The sequence below is a fragment of the Branchiostoma lanceolatum genome, chromosome 8, assembly GCF_035083965.1.
Source record: "Branchiostoma lanceolatum isolate klBraLanc5 chromosome 8, klBraLanc5.hap2, whole genome shotgun sequence".
NCBI classification, from domain to species: domain Eukaryota; kingdom Metazoa; phylum Chordata; class Leptocardii; order Amphioxiformes; family Branchiostomatidae; genus Branchiostoma; species Branchiostoma lanceolatum.
This window is the reverse complement of record NC_089729.1, coordinates 16935454-16955877: the sequence shown is the minus strand read 5'-3', so window position 1 is coordinate 16955877 and position 20424 is coordinate 16935454. Positions and strand designations below refer to the sequence as shown.

The 20424-nt window shown below is 40.5% G+C and overlaps 2 protein-coding genes across 5 annotated transcripts in view; both read left to right on the top strand.

Moving 5' to 3' along the window:
• LOC136439869 (VPS35 endosomal protein-sorting factor-like) overlaps nt 1-3103 on the top strand; it is a 38214-nt gene extending 35111 nt beyond the window's left edge. For all 3 annotated transcript variants that reach the window (XM_066435520.1, XM_066435519.1, XM_066435518.1), the window contains 2 exons: nt 402-548; nt 2366-3103. In XM_066435520.1, the coding sequence (XP_066291617.1) occupies nt 402-548; nt 2366-2464 (246 nt within the window). In that variant the 3' untranslated portion in view covers nt 2465-3103. The remainder of the gene's footprint in view (nt 1-401; nt 549-2365) is intronic.
• A 3362-nt stretch (nt 3104-6465) lies between these two features.
• Nucleotides 6466-18779, top strand: LOC136440999 (galactose-3-O-sulfotransferase 2-like). 2 transcript variants are annotated; one of them, XM_066437223.1, is made up of 3 exons: nt 6466-6683; nt 16133-16235; nt 17075-18779. In XM_066437223.1, the coding sequence occupies exons 2-3, from the start codon at nt 16135-16137 to the stop codon at nt 18174-18176; spliced, it is 1203 nt and encodes a 400-aa protein (XP_066293320.1). In that variant the 5' UTR covers nt 6466-6683; nt 16133-16134; the 3' UTR covers nt 18177-18779. The 2 variants fall into 2 exon arrangements, with proteins under 2 accessions (XP_066293320.1, XP_066293319.1); XM_066437222.1 differs by having other exon boundaries at nt 6467-6683; nt 16133-16283.
• The last annotated feature ends 1645 nt before the right edge of the window (nt 18780-20424 follow it).

Here is a 20424-nt window from a genome sequence, read left to right as displayed (position 1 = left end):
CTGGATATACCTGTTTGTATACTGTATGAGTTGCTTTTCTTTGAAGTCCTGTGATGCATTACATACACATGCAGAAGAACTCTTAGATACTGTGATGTTCGGTTAAGAAATTCTACTAATAAAGATTCTTCTACCAGTCTTTGTTGAGGATTCAGGACAAGAAAATTAGCTTTATTGCAGTGAAATTTTTTTAGAGTCTCAGCAAATTCAAAGTGAAAGTGTTGTAACAGTGGGGATCAACCTCCACTAACTGACCAGTCTAACCGGTCCGGACCTTTCAGCCTAGTGGTTAGCGTGTTGAATTCCAAAGCCGTGTGGATTGGGATCGGCGTGAGTTCGAATCCCGGGAGCGGCGTACTCGCCCCTTTGAGTTTTTACAGTGTTAAATTCCCGTACAACAGGCTTTGCGGAGACAGTCGGCACTGGCGCTGGAGTTCTTCACCAAGATGGTGGTACACGGAGACGTGGGATCAGGCAAGATGGGCTCCCTGGCCGTCAACCTGTGGAACCTGGCACAGAAACATGGGTACGGAGACACCAAGGTCATGGTGAGGAGCATTTCTACATTACTTCATCTCTATTTCACTCTAGACCCACCCACAGGTCCTTAAACTTTAAAGCATTCATTTGGTAAACTTACATATAGAATACAACACGGGGTATTCCGTATCACCCAAGGTACCAGCCCAACTGCGGGTAGGATCCGACCCGTGTGAGGGCTGGGACCAAGGGTGATGCGGAATACAAAGTGTTGTATTTCATTTATGTCATACCTTGGTCATACCCACCCGAGAAGACACACATTTCAATGCGGAATGCACCAGAAGTTGAGGGAGTTCTGTGTCCTCGAACACAAAATTGTAACAACATTGATTCTAACCTCCGAATCTGGAATTCGAATTTCCGACGGCGGTGCAACCAGCACGTTCAAAATGCATTCAAAATATTCCATGGAAGCCTGTGTGATAACACTCCCGAACCCTATGTGATCTAGATACTATTAGTTATCACATGGTCCTGAACACCCATATCAGGCCCAGGTATGACATAAATGTAGGTACATAATATGAGGAGTGTTCAACAAGTCCTCAGCCTCACCCAGAAAAAAGGGGCACAACTCAAATTTGGGAGGATGAATATTAAGTATGACGCCTTTTATGAATATCCACCAAATCTCAAAAAAGCAGGCTCCAAAAAGTTGTGGTTATTAATTTTCAGGCGCTTTTGAAAATGAGTAGGTGAGATGTGAAAAAAACATTGATAATGAATACACCAGAACTGTGATTAGAAATGTATTGGTCAATTCTTGTGTTTCTCAAGCCATGATGAAATCTGTGAAGACATAGATTATGTCAAAATGATTTACAAGCAGGAATGCCTTGAAAGTTTGTATCTCAACAGGAAAAAGTGGGTGAGGACATCCCTAAAGTTAACCCACACACCTCAGGTCACAGCTCTTTGTCCATGGTTTTTCCTTCTCACTCCTAACATTACAGATTTTCAAATGGGCATCATCTGCAAAGTAATGATCCCAATAAAAGGCTTCAGACTTTCTGTGTGAGGTCAAAAACTAATTGACACCCCTCATAGCTACATGCATGTGTAATGAACATGTTGTGAATATCCAATAGGGAGTAACTTGCTTTCCACACATGGGTAAATTGGTAACAGACGAGTTGTAATGAACCATTTGATTGGTCCCCTGGGCCTCATTACTGAACAGCATGTAAGTTTCAGTGTTGCCCTGTGGGAGAAGTGAGAGATGCGGGAGGGGGGCAGAGACTCACCATAATTACTGGAGCAAACAGACTAAATGGTGAACAAGGATTCCATTTTCAGATTTTCTCTTTCTGGCATAGCCTCAGCAGGGCCCAAAATAGTGGGTGCATGTGCACCTTTGTGCCCCCAAAATTGAAGCTGTGCACCTAATTTTTGACTGTGGGTGCACTGGTGCACATAGATATTTTTGCACTCTATAAGATAATAGTTCTCTTGTACACTAGCATACAGAATATTCTTGAAATGTAAGTATCAGAAAAAGCAATTATATAACCTTTTGTTGTACTTTATTTGATGTATAATTGCTTGGTTGAAATTTGAAATCTGAATAGAATTACAGATTGATGTTCTTAAGAGAGGCAGTATCGTCAAATTTATGTTTTGCTGACATTCAACTTTATTTTATTTGGTGCACCCACAATTTTTTCTGTGCACCTAATGTTTTTGGTTGAGTGCACAAGTGCACCTATTTCCAATAAAGAATTTCGAGCCCTGCTCAGTTATTAGCATATTGACCACTCAAGAATGAATGTGCAAAGGAATGAATCATGGATCCTCACCGTTTTTCTGTCTTGTCACCTCTCAGGTGCGCACGTTAGAACACCTGAAGAAAAAGGGGGCCCAGACGAACGGGAAGGAATATGCTGAGCTGGCTGCCAAGTTACCTCTGCAGTCCAGAACATGATCAGCACAAGCAATATCATATTCATCACTCCTTTAGTCATATCTCATTATTGATGCATATACCTGTGTATGCACAACTATCAATGCCGTCTATAGGTCAAATATTCAAGAAGATTAGAATGATTTATAAATCCTAAGATTCCTACTGTATGATCTGATTTATCCATATCTTAGATGACTTCCTCAAAAACAAGAAATTCTCCATGTAAAAAGTGATTTTCAAAAAAATATGTAATAGCCACAGGCTAGCTGGACAGCCCTGGCTGTGTGTCCTAAACAGCCAAACCAATGAATGAATAGATAAACAACAAGCTTTCAGCGGATTAATAAACTTTCCTCATTTATTATGCAAATTAGCTTTTTATTTGCATAATAAGTATTCAATTATCTTATCCATCTTACTCTTGCCATGAGCCACATATTGTTGTTGGACAAGCTGATGAATCGTAACCTTCTCCCTGCTATCTCCATAACCATTACAAATTTAGTGCCAAGAAACTAACTCAGCAGGTAGAATATTAAGGAAATACCTGTTTAATGTACAATTGCCATCAAGAATTCAAGGAAGATTTACAATACTTAATCATGAGTTATAATCATCTTAATTTTACATGCATTAAATGACTTGTGTATCTGCAAACTTCTCTATGTTATGTTTTGTTATCTCCATGAGAAATTGAGAATTTTTCATGGAGATATTGTTTTGAATGTGTTTGTGTGTGTGTTTGTTTTTGCGTCCGGATGCTTAAAGTCAGCATAACTGAAGAATGTCTGGATGGATTGTAATGCTATTTGATATGTGGGTAGGTGTTGGGAGAACAAAGGTCAAGGTTGATTTTGGGCCCCTGGTATGTGACACTGGAACTGCATTGGCGTTTTTGTCAAAATCTTCCAAGGAGAATAACTGAAGAAAGGAACGACAGATTTCCGTGTTATTTAATATGCAGGTAGCTTAGACAGAGATGTACACAATGAAGTGCAAATTATGCAAATTGGGACTGGATTTGCATATGTAATGAGGATTATCTATATTTCCATTCTAGGCATGTTGTGACAGGTGTCACCTGTTGGTTTCAAAACTGGGTCAAATATTCCCCAGGGACCAGACAGCTGGTCAAACCACAGAGGGATATACAATCAAACCTGTATACTTATTTCTTTTATATGTATTGCTTAAGTGTTACTTGATATGATGAAATGGTGATAATGCAAATCAGAATCTAATTTGCATAATTAATGGGGACATTTTATAAACCCACTACGTTCAATGGTACGACAGTTCAAAAATGCAACATATGTTGTAACTGAGTAATAAAGGGACATTGATAGATATAAGTTATGCAAATGAAGACCTTAATTGCATAATCTATGAGAAAATACTGGAATTCCACATTGGTAGATAACTGGAATTTCATACTTGTGGCATTGGGAAGTTATGTGACAGTGAACATAGTTGAATATAAATTATCAAATGTAGGCCTAATTTGCATAATACATATTTCATGGAAATTTGAGGTCTCCGAACTCTTGTTTTGCTTTAGATTACAGAATGTTTAAACCATATTAAGTCTTCTGCACTCTACCGGTGTCTCCATGCATGAAATAGTCTCTGGCACACTGGTATATTGGAGTGGTAAAGGCTAACCCACAACCGAGTTATAGATTTGATTTTCGACTGTAAAAGAGAAAAAATTCAATAAGCTGATTGAATAGAGCACATCTATTCGCTAGCCTGACTGCCTGGATTTATATAAGTACCTACAACCTTAAACCGCTATCTCACTAGACCCGAGGCACATTGATGGCCTCGCTGCGTTGTATATTGGATTTGTGTTACCCTTTAATTTATATTGGAAATATCATGAAAAAGATACAAGTATGGCTAAAAAGACAACAAAACACACAAAACGCAAAAAGAATTGTTTTTTTATCCATGAAATTCGTTTAGCACTCTGTCAAATTGTTCAGTCGCAGCAAGGTCGCCAACGTGCCGCGGGTCCAGTGAGATAGGGGTTTTACTGAGCACTCCGAATAACGAGCTGTACCAATTTGATCAATCCCTCTGATATTACAACATGTTCAGCTGGAGAAGCCCTTAGAATGTATGTGGGGGAGTGTAGGAAATAATGACAACTGACGACGTGGTTTAATGGATGAATGAATGAAGACCTTTATTGTACACACATACCGACTGGGTTCAGTACAGGTCACAACAGAAAGCATCACAGTTTGCAAATATATATATACAATGACAAGCTAGCACTTGTCTAATAATTACGTGAATTTGGCCTCTTCCCGCATCTTATTAACGGTGTAATATAGGTACAGATGTACTTAATAATCAAGGGTTTGTCTAAAGCCATTAGAAATATGAACTTTTCCGTGTTGCTAAGTCGTATGAACTTGGGAAACCTATATTGCATTAGTTTATGAAGTTATAATGAGTGATGACGGTTACACCAACGAGTGTTATTAGACAAGTCAGGGACAGGGCACAACATCTCTAGATCAATGTCGGTAGCACCCACCCAACAGATTGAGGAGATGGGACCTTTAACACATGAGAATGCAGCATATGCCTGAGGGTGATACTCTACCATGTCAACCACGTCCCCATGGACCTAACAGAACGTCCCTGTCTGCTGGAGTGTGTTAGCAGGTAGACAGTACTGGAGTATATTAGTAGGTAGACTTTTGTTCACTTGCCAACTGGAGGTTGTCTGAAGGATAACAGGTACTTTTTCCTCTCCAACTTTCTTAGCCTTGTATTTGACCTAACTGAAACCTTTAGGTCCCTATCTGCTGGAGTTTATTAGCGAGATAGACTTTTGGTAACTAGTCACGAGGCTGTCTGAAGGACAACAGGTATTTCTCAAAATTTCTTGGCCTTTTAGTTTTACATTAATTTGATATTCTAGGTGCTCTACGTTAGTTCTGAGATAGAAGATACCAAAATGATCATAACTGCTTCTCAGGATTTACAAGCCCCAGGTTTATGATTTCAGTGCTGCAAATCTAGTCTGTTTGAAGTTTACATTTTATCATTTCATAGATGGATGTCTCATGCTACATGATAAGTCCGTTATGAAAATAGTCACTTCTATTCTACATTGTATCTTTGGACGATTAAGATGGAATTTGCAATCTGTAATTTGATCCACTTTGTCGGATAACAATCAAACCAGTGCAAGTGGCCTTACTGCAGTACAGACGCACTATAGCTATATATAGATACTACGAACGTAACAATCTAGTGATTTTAGATTTTGTTAGATATAACATACAGTCCCAGTGGTAATTGTAATATACAGTCCCAGTGGTAATTGAGCAAAAAGCACATTGCTAGCATTACAAGCACCATCAGGAATGGAGTATGGCACCTGCACATTGAATCCGCCTTGACTGACAAAAAGTTGTTATTGCAGTTGGCAAAGACAAATGAGGCTTGAGATCAGTCAGTCAGTCTGGAGGCACTTATCGGTGGTAAACCCAAGGGCGTATTCGTGCACGTGGGGTTATAGATATCGTTTGCTTAAACTTAAAGTTAAGGCACCCAAAGCAATATTAGGGCCCAAAATACGGGGGAAATACTGAAATCTTATGGTAGTGACATTTACTAACATTACTTGCGTAATAACTTCTTACTTTGAGCATTTTAAAATCGCGCAAAAACGTGCCGTAAGACGATTCCCTTAGTTTCGAGAGCCTACAAAAACCCCGGCGACGATTTTCAGTGAGTTCTCACATCACAACGACATCGCATTTTTGCATGATGGACGTCGCTATACATTGTTATAGTGTTGTTTGAACTAATCATGTATAGAAATAAACGAAATAAATTGACAAATCCGATTTCAGGCCCCTGAGTATTGTTCGAGTTTCCTTTAAGAGAAAACCTGAGGAGGTCGACAAGACATTTTCAAACAACCCACTCTCCTTTCTTTTGTACTACGGAGCCATCGTACGTATTTTCAGCAAGGGGGTAAAGCAACCCCCGCCCCCCTTAGAAACTTCACCGACAGCTGCACTTCTTTGCTTGACCTCAGTTCTACAATGGGAACAAAGCCAGACTCCATGTCATGACTCACGACACGACTAAACATAGTTTTCGGATATTGGAAACCCCCTCCTGAATGTCAGACAGTCCTTCCGGGATATATTTAGCCAGGCAGAAGGGCAGAAAACCCCCCAGCGTCCTTTTAACAACGTGTGCTTCTGTGGTAAGTAGGGCATGTCGACGTTTGTTTATGTACTAGTTATACGTGGTGGCCTCAAGTTTAACACCGTGAAGTTATACGATGGTTGTTGTACCATGGTTCGTGTGAACGTGTGAAACCTGTATTCTCTTGATATCAATGGGATTTGAATACAAGCATTAGCGACCCATTAGTGTCCACACTGCAAATGTACTTTATGATATGCATATCACGTAACGTCTACTAATGTAATTCCGTAGCAGTCTTATATATATCCCGTGTATTGAGAAAATAAAGGGACTGGCAAGATTCTCATTTGTTGGCGAAGTCATCAAAGATATTATATCATAATTAGAGACAGATCTTAGCGTACTGTTTTCAGTGTCGAGTGCACGGCGATATTTCAATTTTGCGACAAGATTATCGATCTTGTCGATTATATTCTAATCACTTGTATCTAAAGATAGACTGCCACATTTAGTGTCTTTATCCAAAGTCTGTCATTTTTTTTGCGAAAACGTAAACATTTCGAAGAAAAACAATGCAACAGTGTCAGATATGTAGCGTAACTGGTTGACGTCGTTTGAGGTATTAGTATTAAGTTGGTTCCTTATTCCGCCGAGTACCCTAAGACCCCCACGTTATAAAAGAAGACTGAAGTTGAAAATATCCCCAATTAAAGGAGTCCTTAAGTCCAGACGGGGGGAGTTATTTCCCAATAGATGATGATTTTAGGAAGTAGAAATGAATACTTTTTACAGTATACGATAAAGTACCCACTAGTCCTGTGCGCGTCAAAAAGCATTCAGTATTCTACCGAATTCCCCAGATGACCCTCTATTTTCTGATTAATTAAATTAAACAACTTCAACCTATGACTTATTACAATGTGCCTGACAAGGCCTGACAAAAGCTAGATTACAAAAAGAATGTCTGGGTGGTTAAGAAAAGAATGTCAGGGTGGTTAAGAAAAACTCGTCTTGCTTTGTGTTCTTTTATATCTTATCAACAATTGGCCTTCTCATTGTGCTTAACCCCCCTCACCCAGATTTTCGGGTGTCCAAGACATTTTCAGAGGGTCTTGATAATCATGTATTAATAGAAGAGGACGGACCTCTAAAGTTTACGGTCGCTTGTCAGGCTTCGCAATACCTATAGCATACATGTACGGTGTGGGCCGCTAGTGGTACCATCTGCTTTGTGTTGAGCTATCGGGGTACAGGGGCGTGGTGTTTGATACGTTCTGTGCGGTGTTGATCTGGGGCTAGTTCATTTTTGCTAGGAAGCCTGGCACTATGGATAAGCCAATATATCACAAGGGAAAGAGATTGTCCGCTGGATTGGGGCAGATCTCTTAATGTTCGCACTGCATGTTTTAAAAAGGTTTCAAAAAACGCACTTGAAAGCAAAGTTCACAAGACCAGAGTCTCTTAACAAAAGAGGTATTTTGTATTTTTTTTGCAAAATCTTAAGATATCAAATCATAGCATAATCGGACTAGCCTATTTCTTGAAACCAATCATTGACTAACTTAACATCGTTTGAACTAATCGAACAAAACAAACAAACGTTGACTTGTACATTATATTCTCCGATAGAATGAAATCATATTTAATTTCAGCAAGCATTTCACGACAAAACACCTTTTTTTTTCTGCGGAAGGGACCAGGAAAAAGGTATGTGAAAAATACAGGACGACGGATGATTTTACGCCAAAAATTGTTACTCAAGCAACTGGATAACATTTTTAAATCCAGTTGCTTGAGTAACAATTTTTGGCGTATCTTATTACCTGGATGTCTAACCTTCATCAACGACGTATGATTTTGCCTGATCTATTGAATATTTGGTTCACCTAATAAACTGGTGGACGTACCGACTTAAGTATCTAATACCAGCTCAGAAAAGGACAACTCGGAAATAGCCATGCCTTTAAGTATCAGACTTTTCAACCTAGGATTGATGTGTTCAAAAATTCGTATTTTCCTAGAACGATCGTGGAGTTGAACTCGTTGCAACCAAGTACCATGGAAGCATCCTCATTAGACAGCTTTAAACAATGCACGCAGTTAGATATGCGAAGGTTAGACGTGAGCAGGTCGTTCGGCGTAATATAACCAGCCGCTGCTGCGCCGCGTGCCTGCGAAGGTGGTGTGTTACGCCGAATGGCGGTTATACCGGCTATAAAGATACAGATACTCAGGTTCCTCTCCTAAAATGAAATTATGCATCATAAAATATGACGTTTCTGGTAAGGAATCTTTCGCTAGCAGATTCGAATTCACGTTGCTCTGACAAGCCACCTTATTAAATATAATTATTCCAATTATTTTTCTGCAACATGAGCACCGCAAGACTTGATTTCATTCTGTGGTTATTACGTGTACGTATAGTATAGTCGTCCAACCAACTCTCGTACCTTAATGAACTACGTATACGCCACTCCCTGAAGCTGTATTAATTTGCAACGAGAGCGCTACATGCAGACTGAAGGGCCAAAAAAACGAAATAATAACGAGGCACTAGAAACAACATCAAAGCTCCTGGCCATTATTTGTAGTTCGTTCCAAATTGTGAATATTTTTTATCAACACCCTTTGCATTCTTTTATCGCTATTTTTTTCTTTTATTTCTTTTCACCTTCTTGAGCAAACGAGTTTTGATATTCTATCGGTGCTACATCAAAGAAAACAAGACTATGAACTATGATTAAGTCAAGTGCCCCCGGGCAGTCACGGAAGGTAGAATGGGCATGAAAGGCGTACTTTCAACAGCTTCGGGAACAAACATCACCGAGCCCCGAGCATCAAACTGATCAAAGAATGAAAACCTTGTTTTCCCGATCCCGACGACACTGCCTACTTTGAAAATTTCACAATATCGTATCGATGGTTGAATTGATGAGAAAATACTTTGTGCCATTTTCTACCGTCGCTGGGCAGCGCTCTAATACTCTAGCCAGGCACAGACGCATTTTTTTTTAAATTCCTTTTCTTGGCCCTACATATTGCTTTGGTTGCCTTTAAATCTTGAGTTTGATGTCAGCAACCAGCTGAATGCACAGCGCATTGTTCATACGACATTGTGAAAGATACAGAGTACATTTTGTATCATCCCTTGATCTCCCTCAAAGCTTGTGCAGGGAAACATTCTTCAATTCACCCATAATGCGAGAAACAGAATTCACAGCATCGCAGCCACAGTTGAGCAGGGCAAACGAAGAATAGCGCTGCTGTGTCGTGAAAAATCGGTTATTGCTAAAACCACAGTAGGCGTCCAAGAAAGACACATTCATCCCTCCAGGAAAAGCATTTGTATTGCTTTATGTCAATATCGCACCACCTCCTGGCTTCAAGTATGTTTATATGTGCATGCCGTACCAGGGTGTGAGGAGAATGAATAACAATTTCGGTTGACCAATTAGAGCGTAGAATGCATTTCAAACGCACCGCCAGCTGCTAAACCGTTTAGTTATGATACACCATACCGGGACCATTCCGACTCTAAACAAGGCGTATCATATATACATAACCTGCTCTGATTCGCACTTAACCCTAATCAAGTTTATTTCATTTCACACGCCTTGTAATAATATTCCTGTTGCTCAAATGCCGCAACATCTGTAGAACATTTATAGGCCTAGGGACTCTTAAAAAGGTTTGTTTTTTTAAACAACAGTTCTAGTGGCTTGTGTCTTTTCGCAGAACGACTTAATTATCTCCATGAAAAAAGGCTTTTTCATGAGATACTGTTTTGCTTGCGTTTGGTGTCTGTGTGTATGTTTGTGTCACCGGACGCTTAAAGTCGCCATAACTGTAGAACCTGTACATGGATTGAAATGATTTTTGGTATGTGGGTGGGTGTCAGGTGGGGGAAGGTCAAGGTCGATTTTGGGCTTCCTGGCATGTGTGACTGGAACTGCAATGACGTATTTGTTAAAATCTTAAATGTAGAAGAACTGAAGAGTGGATGGACAGATCGTCATGTTCTTTGGTACACAGGCAGGTTAGACCAAGTGGTACACACTTAAGTGCAAACTATGCAAATGAGACCGAATTTGCATAAGTTAGGAGGTAAATCGTTTGCATGTGTGTCGTCGGATGCTTAAAGTCAGCATAACTGTAGAACGTGTAGATGGATTGTAATGATACTTGGTATGTGGGTATGTGCTGGGAGGAGAATGGTCAAGGTCGATTTTGGGCCCCCTGGTTTGTGTCCCTGGAACTGCAATGGCCTATTTGTAAAAATGTTCCAAAGGGGTTTAACTGAAGAGAGGAACAACAGATTTTCATGTTATTTGGTACGCTGGTAGGTTGGACGGAGATGTACACACTGAAGTGCAAATCATGCGAAGTTATTGTGTTTGTGTGTGTGTGCGCGTGTGTGTATGCTTGTGTCACCGTGTTTGTATGTATGTGTCACCGGACGCTTAAAATCAGCATAACTGAAGAACGTGTGGATGGATTGAAATGATATTTGGTATGTGGGTAGGTGCTGGGAGGAGGAAGATCAAGGTCAATTTTGGGCCCCCTGGTATGTGTCACTGGAACTGCAATGGCGTGTTTGTAAATATTTTCAAAGGAGAATAACTGAAGAAAGGAGCGACAGATTTTCATGTTATTTGATACGCAAGTGGGTTGGGCAGAGATGTACAAACTGAAGTGGTAATTATGCAAATTTGGACTGAATTTGCATAAGTAATGAGGAATATCTACTTCTCCATTGTGGGTATGGGCTTTGAGGTCACATCTGTTGAATCCATTGGTCTCTTATCTAGGGCGAGTATTCCCTAATTCCCAACAGCTGGTGGTTCCGCTGCCCAAAACCAAGTAGATGTAAGGGTGGTAACTCTACTAATGGTGTTGCAGAAAGTTATATGTACCTTTTGTTTCATAGTACGGATGTTATATTTAAAATGTAGGTACCTTTAGAACAGGTCAATACACCTGACAATAATTTATGCTAATGAGGACCTAATTCACATAATTCATGCATAATCATGTATTTCCCTAACCGTAAAAGCTGTGGCTGTCAAATGTGAGATGTAGGTACCACTAGGAAAGGTGAATACACCTGGACATAAATTATGCTAATGAGGACCTCATTTGCATAATGTATGCTGAAACTTGTATTTCCCTTACCATAATAGCTGCAGATATCATATTTGAGATGTAGGTTCCTTCAGGAAAGGTTAACACACTTGTCCATGAATTATGCTAATGAGGACCTCATTTGCATATTTTATGCGTAAATGTGTATATCTCCTACCGTAAAGGCTATGGATGTCATATTTGAGATGTTGGTACCATTAGGAAAGGTAAAAAAGCCTGGCCATAAATTATGCTAATGAGGGCATCATTTGCATAATCTAGGCATATCCCTTGCCGTAAAGGCTACGGATGTCATATTTCAGATGTAGGTAATTTTAGGAAAGGTGAACACACATGGCCATAAATTATGCTAATGAATATCATTTGCATAATTTATTCATAAATGTGTATTTTCCTTACCGTTAAAGCTACGGATGTCATATTTTAGATGTAGGTACTTTTAGGGAAGGTGAATACACCTGTCCATAAAATATGCTGATGCGGACCTCATTTGTATAATTTAGGTATAACCTTGTATTTCCCTTACTGTAAAGGCTACGGATTTCATATTTGACATGTAGGTACCTTTATGAAAGGTCAGAAAACCTGGCCATAAATTATGCTAATGAGGAGTTTTTGCATAATATATGCATAACCCTTACTTTAAAAGCTACTGATGATATATTTCAGATGTAGGTACCTTTAGGAAAGCTGAACACACCTGACCATGCTAATACAGACCTTGTTTGCATAATTTATGCAGAAACTTCAGGATTCCCTTACACTACAGTAAATGCTAAGGGCGTCATATTTGAGGTGTAGGTAACGAGAGGGGAATATCCTGCATTTTCCCGAAAATGTTGCCTTTCTAGGTTCTATTACGTGGATACCCTCTGGCACACAAAACAAAACAACCAGCGGCAACAACAAATAACTAGGGAAAATAAACACATCTCATATAAAAACAAATTTCATGGAGATTTTGGGTCTTCGGACACTTGTTCAAACATGTTAATATCAACATCTCGCCTTGTAGACGCTGCCACACGGCGTGAATGTTTCTCTTCTCGTTTAAGTGAAATATTGTGAGCCATGAAATTAAAATAATACACTCTTCTTCATGCCGAGCGTGTCTTGAATCTGAAAAAGGACAGTTAACAGAAGTTATACTATAGAGATAGTGCCATTCAAAGTTATACGAATAAAAAGTCGCTTTGACCAATTGCTCGCCAACAATGCCATCTGTGATTATTACAACGTAAATAATAATAATATCAGGTGTATTTTGCAGCCAGTGCCACAGGCAGGTACCCAATGTGTAGGGTAATGAGGCTGTTTAACGTGTTCGAGGCACCTCCTCGAGCACGGGACCCCCGTTTTACGTCCCTCCCGGAAGACGATTTCGTGGAAAGCTTCGTGAGGCTACAGCAATCCGGACGTCCTTGGTTGGTCCCCCATCCAAGCACTGTCCGGACCGCGCGTTGCTTAACTTCCGAGATCGAGGGATCGGGTGTATCCAACGCGCCACGCGGCCGTAGCTAATACATATCTGCCTATCTTCCTAAACTCTACCAGCCTCTGCGGGTCGCTGGGAAAATAGTAGAAATTGGCCAAATAGAGTCAACTGTATGAAGGGGGTCGGCTATGGAGATAGGGTCCAATATTGCGGCTGCGAATGTTACCCTCCATGGCCAAAGTCCCCCGGCAAATGTTCTCCCTATAGCCGTCGCGGTTAGTCTGGTAGAGACTATTATCATCCCCGCATAGCATTAATGAGGTGCCCCCTTACTTAACGGTAGTTGTCTGCAGAGGAAAGCGCTGTTGAAGACAGCGAGTTGTCATCAGGCGCTCCTTTTCTCACCTGGAGATATCTTCTTCAACAGGTGTTCTATCTGTACGACGCAAGGCTCGTACTTTGTGATAAAGTATGGAGGAGGGCCAGCCCGGACAGACTGACACACGGGGTTCATTAGGTAGGATACATGTAGTCCGGCCGGGCGCTGACGCGTAATGCAGAAAACTGCTGTAATCGTACGATTTGTAGACTCCTTGGTTGTGGGGGCCGTACAATGGCTGCTGAGCATGTTGTGTGTCTGAATGAGATTGTTGCCTTCGCCAGAAAGTTGTATTGTGTGTGTGTGTGTGTGTGTGTGTGTGTGTGTGTGTGTGTGTGTGTGTGTGTGTGTGTGTGTGTGTGTGTGTGTGTGTGTGTGTGTGTGTGTGTGTGTGTGTGTGTGTGTGTGTGTGTGTCACGGTGTGTGTGTCACGGTGTGTGTGTCACGGTGTGTCTATTTGTTGGTCACCAAGATAACTAAAGAACAGCTGGATGGGTTTGTTTCATTTCATATTTGGTATGTTGGTAGGCTATGACAAAAACTGGGCATGATTAGATTTTGGGCCCCTGGCGACTTTCCACGGTACTGCAGCAGAACGTCCGGCTTTGATAGCTTTTTTGCGCTACGATAAGGAAATACAGACTTTATCAGGAAGATACGTAACCATAGATGTTATACCGTTGTTCCATCATAAACTCAATCTTAGTTTCTACATTAGAAATGAAAATCCAACGGGACACACTACATAAAATTCGCTCTTTAGCATGCGTAAAGGTTCTGTTTCTTCACTCAAGCAGAAAAATTAACATTTATGCATGCTTAAATGTATACGTAAAGATCGGATTTTTTGCAGTGATAAAGGAAGGACAGCAATACTGTAAATACGTGATTTTTATTTTTATTTTTATTTTTGTGTGTGTTTGCGGTGGTTTTAAGTTGGCGGCAGCGCTATAGTCACTTAAATACTGCTACAGTATCGGATAAATATGTTTGCGGCGGCTTTAAGATGGCGGTGAAATAGTCGCCGCGAAAACTGCCAACATAAAACCACCGCGAACACTTCTGCATTTACAGTATCTTCAACACTTACAATCCATCTTAAGTGTTTTTCATCCACCGTGCGGAGTTCTAATCATGTAGCTGTATTGTCACATATGTGCACCATTTCATTGGCCAGCAGACATCGCATGAGCATTTACAATTAAGTGGATCTTAGAATTTGCAAAATGACCCCAATCCATAACTGCGTTACATAAATGCATTTATGTTTTTTCCACTGAATTTCTTCCATTTCTTAAAGATTGCGCTGCAGAATATTGCATTTTAAAACTATGTACTATCGTCCGAGTATAAGGATTATGAAAACAATAATCTCTGCAGCGCTAAATTATCGAAGCAACGGCACTCCTTGTACAGCTAAGTCTGTTTTTCTTGGACCATTGACGGACACAGGGTCAGCACAGATGCGGCTTGACTCTGGTTGACTCCTAACCTTTGATTGAGAAGTAAAGCTGTAAAAACACAGCCGCTACCCAATTCTGTCAATCAAATCCCGTAGACTGGTAGTCTACCGAACTCGGTGACAAGATACTAGTAAATGAGCGGTCCCTTCCTTTGTCTGTGTAGATAGCGTCACGGCGCTAGATCCAGTTTCTCTGACGAGAATGTGTGTTTTTCTCCAATTCGCAACCGGGCACGAGTCAAAGTAACGCTGGGCATTTTTTATGTAAAAGGAGAAGGCCACGATTAGCTTACAGAGAATGGGAAATGATCTAATCAAAAGTGTGCAAATGATTTTTGCAATAGACTAGATATGATTCATTTTCTACTGCGCAGCACAACCAATGGATAACTTCCTGCAGAGAAACGATCAGTGAAAAATAGGAAATTTTCAATGAACATTTAGCACACTGAAGTAGCCGTTTGACACCTAATTCTCTATTGGTTACGGGGTTAGGTAACAGAAAGAAGGTTAAACGTGTGCAAAACGACCAGTGGATATTAACCTATCCGTATACAGGATATCGTACAGCTTGATCCCTGACCTATAACGGGCATAGCTTGATCCCTGACCTATAACGGCCATGTGAACAAGTGACGTTGAAAGGACCACACAACATGTGGGTTTGGGGCAAGCGGAAATTAGAATCTAACGTGAAATATGTTCCGTTTCTAATACCTCGGGTACGAGAAAAATGTGGCGTAATAGTTAAAGCGTCTGGCTCAGAACTTGCCAATGGATCCCGGCGGAGTGGGGTCCCGGGTACGATCCTCTGACATGCCCCGATCTTGTGCCCTTCTGAAAGGTGCTTTTTCAGGTTCAAATGACAAACCCCTTCGGACTCGTGACCTTGTAGACACGTGGCGTATTGAAGGAAAACAGGTTTACTTTGCACTTCTCATTTTGTTCATTTTTTAAATCACTACTAACTGCAAAAATATCAGACTTTATTCCCAGACGTTATTTTGAATGGCCTTCGCCATCCTTTCCCAGTATGACATGTCTCTTTTGATGTGCTATTAAACCGTCTGTCATCTTTTCCTACAGCGATGATCACGTTGCCATGGCGACCTTCAGTGATGGCGTCCCTTGGTGTGTGCGCTGTCGTCTGCATCGGTACCATGTACTCTCTGGCCCTGTATGGTGACAGGTACGGCGTACCTGAATATCCTAAGATATTCACTCTACCATATCACAGGTATATCTAGCTCTGTTTTGTAGCGCGTGTGTGTTTTAAGTCTTTAATTGTCTCATTATGACTTCTTTCTTCTTTCAAAGATTCACAATGAAAGTTAAAGGTTATTCAACCGACTGGATATATTTTGATGTTGACAGAATCCATCCATGCCAGTTGCTTACGTAACTTTTGTCTTGTGTATCTCATTACCTGGATGTCCAACCGTCATCGATGTAACGAAATATTATTAAATGCAAATTATGCAAATTTGGAAAATCTATATCCTATATCTATAATCTATTTAATATATATACATGACCAAGGATAGAGTATGCAAATGTGGAAGTCAGTTGCATGATCAGAATATTTCATGGAGATATGAGAACTTTTGTTAAAGATAAAAAAGATGCTGAGATTTTTATGGTTATGACATTTAACGTTATCAACATTATTTATTGCATTTGCATAATAACTTCATTCATAATTTGAGCATTTTAAAACCATGCAAAAATCGTGCTGTACGATGATCCCCTTAGTTTCGCGAGCCTACAAAAATTCCGGCGATTATTTTCAGTGAGTTCTCACATCACAACGACGTCATATTTTTGCATCATAGACGTCGCTATACATTGTGATACTGTTGTTTGAACTAATCATGTATAGAAATGCCTAAATAAATTGACTTTCAAAATCTGATTTTCGGGCGCTACTATTGCTTGGGTTTCCTTTAACATGAGGAGTAGAATTTGATCATCACGTTATTTTGATGATCACGTAGAAAGAAACATGTTCTGTCTCCTTTGTTTTTGTAGAAGTCTGGGGCCACCTTCTCCCTGTCGCGCCTGCCGGGAACAAATCAACATCACGTTCGCCAAAGTCCACAAAGCTGGCGGGTCCACCGTCAGCACCATCCTCCAGCGCTTCGGGGATGTCCGGAACCTCTCCTTCGTGATTCCTCGGGCCCGCGTCAGCCTCGGGTGGCCATACCAGTTGAGACCGACCGACTACCGACCGGCCTTCGATGGTGGCTTCAACCTTCTTGTCGATCACGTGTTGTTCAACAAGACGAGAATCCGGGGTATCATGCCACGTGATACAGCTTACGTCACTATATTACGTCACCCTTTCGAACAGCTCAAGTCATCTTTCAGCTGGTACGAGGTGCCCAGAAAGTACCGGATCCGTGGAGAAGATCCTGTCCGAGAGTTTTTGCAACAACCTGCCAAATATGAGAGGAACTTCAGGACGAGGCTGCCGTTTCGCTACACTAGAGACTTCATGGCGTACGACCTTGGATTCACAAATCTCACACAGGCTGGGAACGAGAGCGTGGTTGGTGATTTCGTACGACAAGTTGGCTCAGAGTTTGATCTCGTTCTCATACTGGAACACTTGGCCGAATCTCTGGTACTCCTGAAGCGATACATGTGCTGGTCTCTTAGCGACATACTCTACTCTCCAAAAAACACAAGAAACTATCAGTACAAAATGCTGGGAGAATACCCTGACCTCATAGTTGCACATCGAAGATGGTCGCGCGTGGATTATGCTTTGTACGATCACTTCAACGCCACCTTGTGGGCAAGAATCGAACGCGAGGGTCCCGACTTCTTCCACGAGGTCTACCATTTTGAGGACATGCGGACTAAAGTCGTGCAATTCTGTGGAGTCGCTGAATCGTCGTGGAAACTTCAAATCCCTTCGTCAAAATGGAACAAAAAGTTCATGGTCGACACTGAGTTTTGCGACAGGTTAAGACTTCCTCAGACAACATACATGACCAATCTCAAAGAAAAATATCACGACCAAAAAATAACAATAAGTCAACAGAAAAGAGTACCTGCGAGCGTGCATTGCTTTTCGGGGACGGGAAACTATCGTACTCTGGCTACTAGAAACGTCACCAATAGTTGACGATTTCACAAGTACTTTGTTTGAGTCACGACTAGCGCTGTATCGCCATAATACATGTATCATATTTTATGCTGATGATGAGAAATATTTCATTCTTGAAATGTCGTGATCCCCAAAAGGGCAAAGAAACATCTCCGCGGCTTGAAATATGTTTTTTTAATATGTGCAATAGACATATCTTGTTTCGTGTCATTAATATATTGTGACATACGCTGTTTTCATAGCTATAGGTTATCACGTACAGCAGAAGAGAACGAACCAATTTCCATTCCTTTTCCTTGGTCTTTTCGGTCTGTAAAATGTCTTTTGTCTGGCTGTTTATTGGAAATTATCAATGTTTATATCGTAGATGTAGAATCATCAGTGCCGTATTGATATCAACCAAAAGTTGAATTGTCAAGTATTTCACAAGTATCAAAAGGAATTTTGTTCACCCATCTGTTAAGTGCTATCCTAAACCAGCTTTACCTTTGCCGGTAATCTTTTAGCTGTATTCATTTGTCTCTACATTGTTTTCTCTGTTTTTGTATGTATTTGTCTTTGTATAGATTCTACTTGCGAATTTTATTTTGATTCACTCTATACAGACACGGGCAAAATTCCTACAGCGATAAATAAATTATTCAAAATGACGTGTTCTTGTTCTTGGTTCTTGGCTTTTCATGGTTACGTCTTAAAGTTTGTCTTATCATAAGGGCCTGGTCGCAGTCGTCGCACGATTGTCGTACGATTGTAAATTGAGTGTGAGAGTATTTGTGGGATAGTCGCGCAAGCGTCGTACAAAATTTAGCATTCTTGTTACCGAAAAGGCTGTTTAGATTATGGTCCGCGGTTGGTTCTGTCACGGTCTGCTTGGAAATCCTACGACATCAAAAACGACAAAATCGCACGACGACATACGATTGCGACTGTGACCATGACCTTATATACATGATATGGATCACTTGTGAAATATTGCATCTATTCAGTGATGGTGGGCCATAGTGCCACAGTGCCCCGGTCGCTAAGTTACGTTTAGGCCACAGCAAGTAAATTTTATGGATGACATCCTCCGCAGACTCCAAAATTAATGAGATAGGGCGAAAAAAAACAAGCCGGGTCAAAAAACCAAGATCCCTATATTTTCAAATTTTGAGATCATAATTCTTGTTAAACAAGAATTGAGGCGACGAAATATGATATCATGACCAACAGGTCTTTTAGTCTTGTATTCATTCATATATAATATAAAACCTCCTTGAATCAACACTAAACATGTCCTTGTAGATGTGTATACATCTCAATAAACTAACTACAACAAATGCAGAAAAGAGCTTGTTGTACCATCATCTGAAGAAACTACACGATGAAACACCTTGTTTATACAGCTCAATTAACTAGAACAAATGCAGAATACAGCTTGTTATTATACCATCATGGGCAGGAACTACACTGGGTATTCATATGTAAGGAAACACCTTAGATTGTCAACGTTTACGACATTTTTGCCAATTTTTGGCATGTTGACCACCGTCGGAGGGCAATGAAATTTCTTGTTTTTTATTTCGAAATCAGGCGAAAAATAATGAGCGCGCTGTTATCATCCATAAAAATTACTTGCTGTGGCCTTATATATGTAGAACCACACCGCGATTTGCTGTGGGCGGGCCTATATCGTCGCCAGATGGTTTTATGGTACGTTCATTTTACGGTCGATTCCTACGTTAAGACTGTGACGCACAGGCACTTTAATGTCTACGAGTCACAGAATCCGTTAAACGTGATTAAAAGGTCTGAGTGACAAAGAAAGGGCGACCTTACACTGTGTGTTTTCCATTTTTGTATTCTATCGTCGTTTCTTATCCTATATTGCACTGTAAATACAAAACTCATCACGTATGCTGTAGACAGAAATATCGGCGATTTGTATTGAAATTACGGGTATTTATCATTAACTAGGCAATTACGCCATAGCCCCCATGTTCCCGCGTATACTGTCCTAACTATAATATGAACAGATCGCATTTCCCGTTGTCATGCAATGACTGCTATTTGACTAGCTATTTGACCATAAACGAAAGGTAATAAGCTATTGTGGTAGATTTTTAGAAAATTATTGGTATTGGGATAAAAAAGATAAAAAAATTGTGTTAAGATATTGCTCAGCCTTTTTAGCTTTATTATCTATGTGATAAGAATAACCCTTGGTCGTGTTAGAAATTAGCCCTCCTAAGACCTTTTCTTGACATTTGCTTAGCATTTATTATGA

Coding starts and splice junctions, on each gene's coding strand:
- LOC136440999 (XM_066437222.1), top strand. CDS start 16,135: ATGATCACGTTGCCATGGCGACCTTCAGTGATGGCGTCCCTTGGTGTG. Junction 16,284..17,074: donor TTCACTCTACCATATCACAG/GTATATCTAGCT, acceptor TTGTTTTTGTAG/AAGTCTGGGGCCACCTTCTC.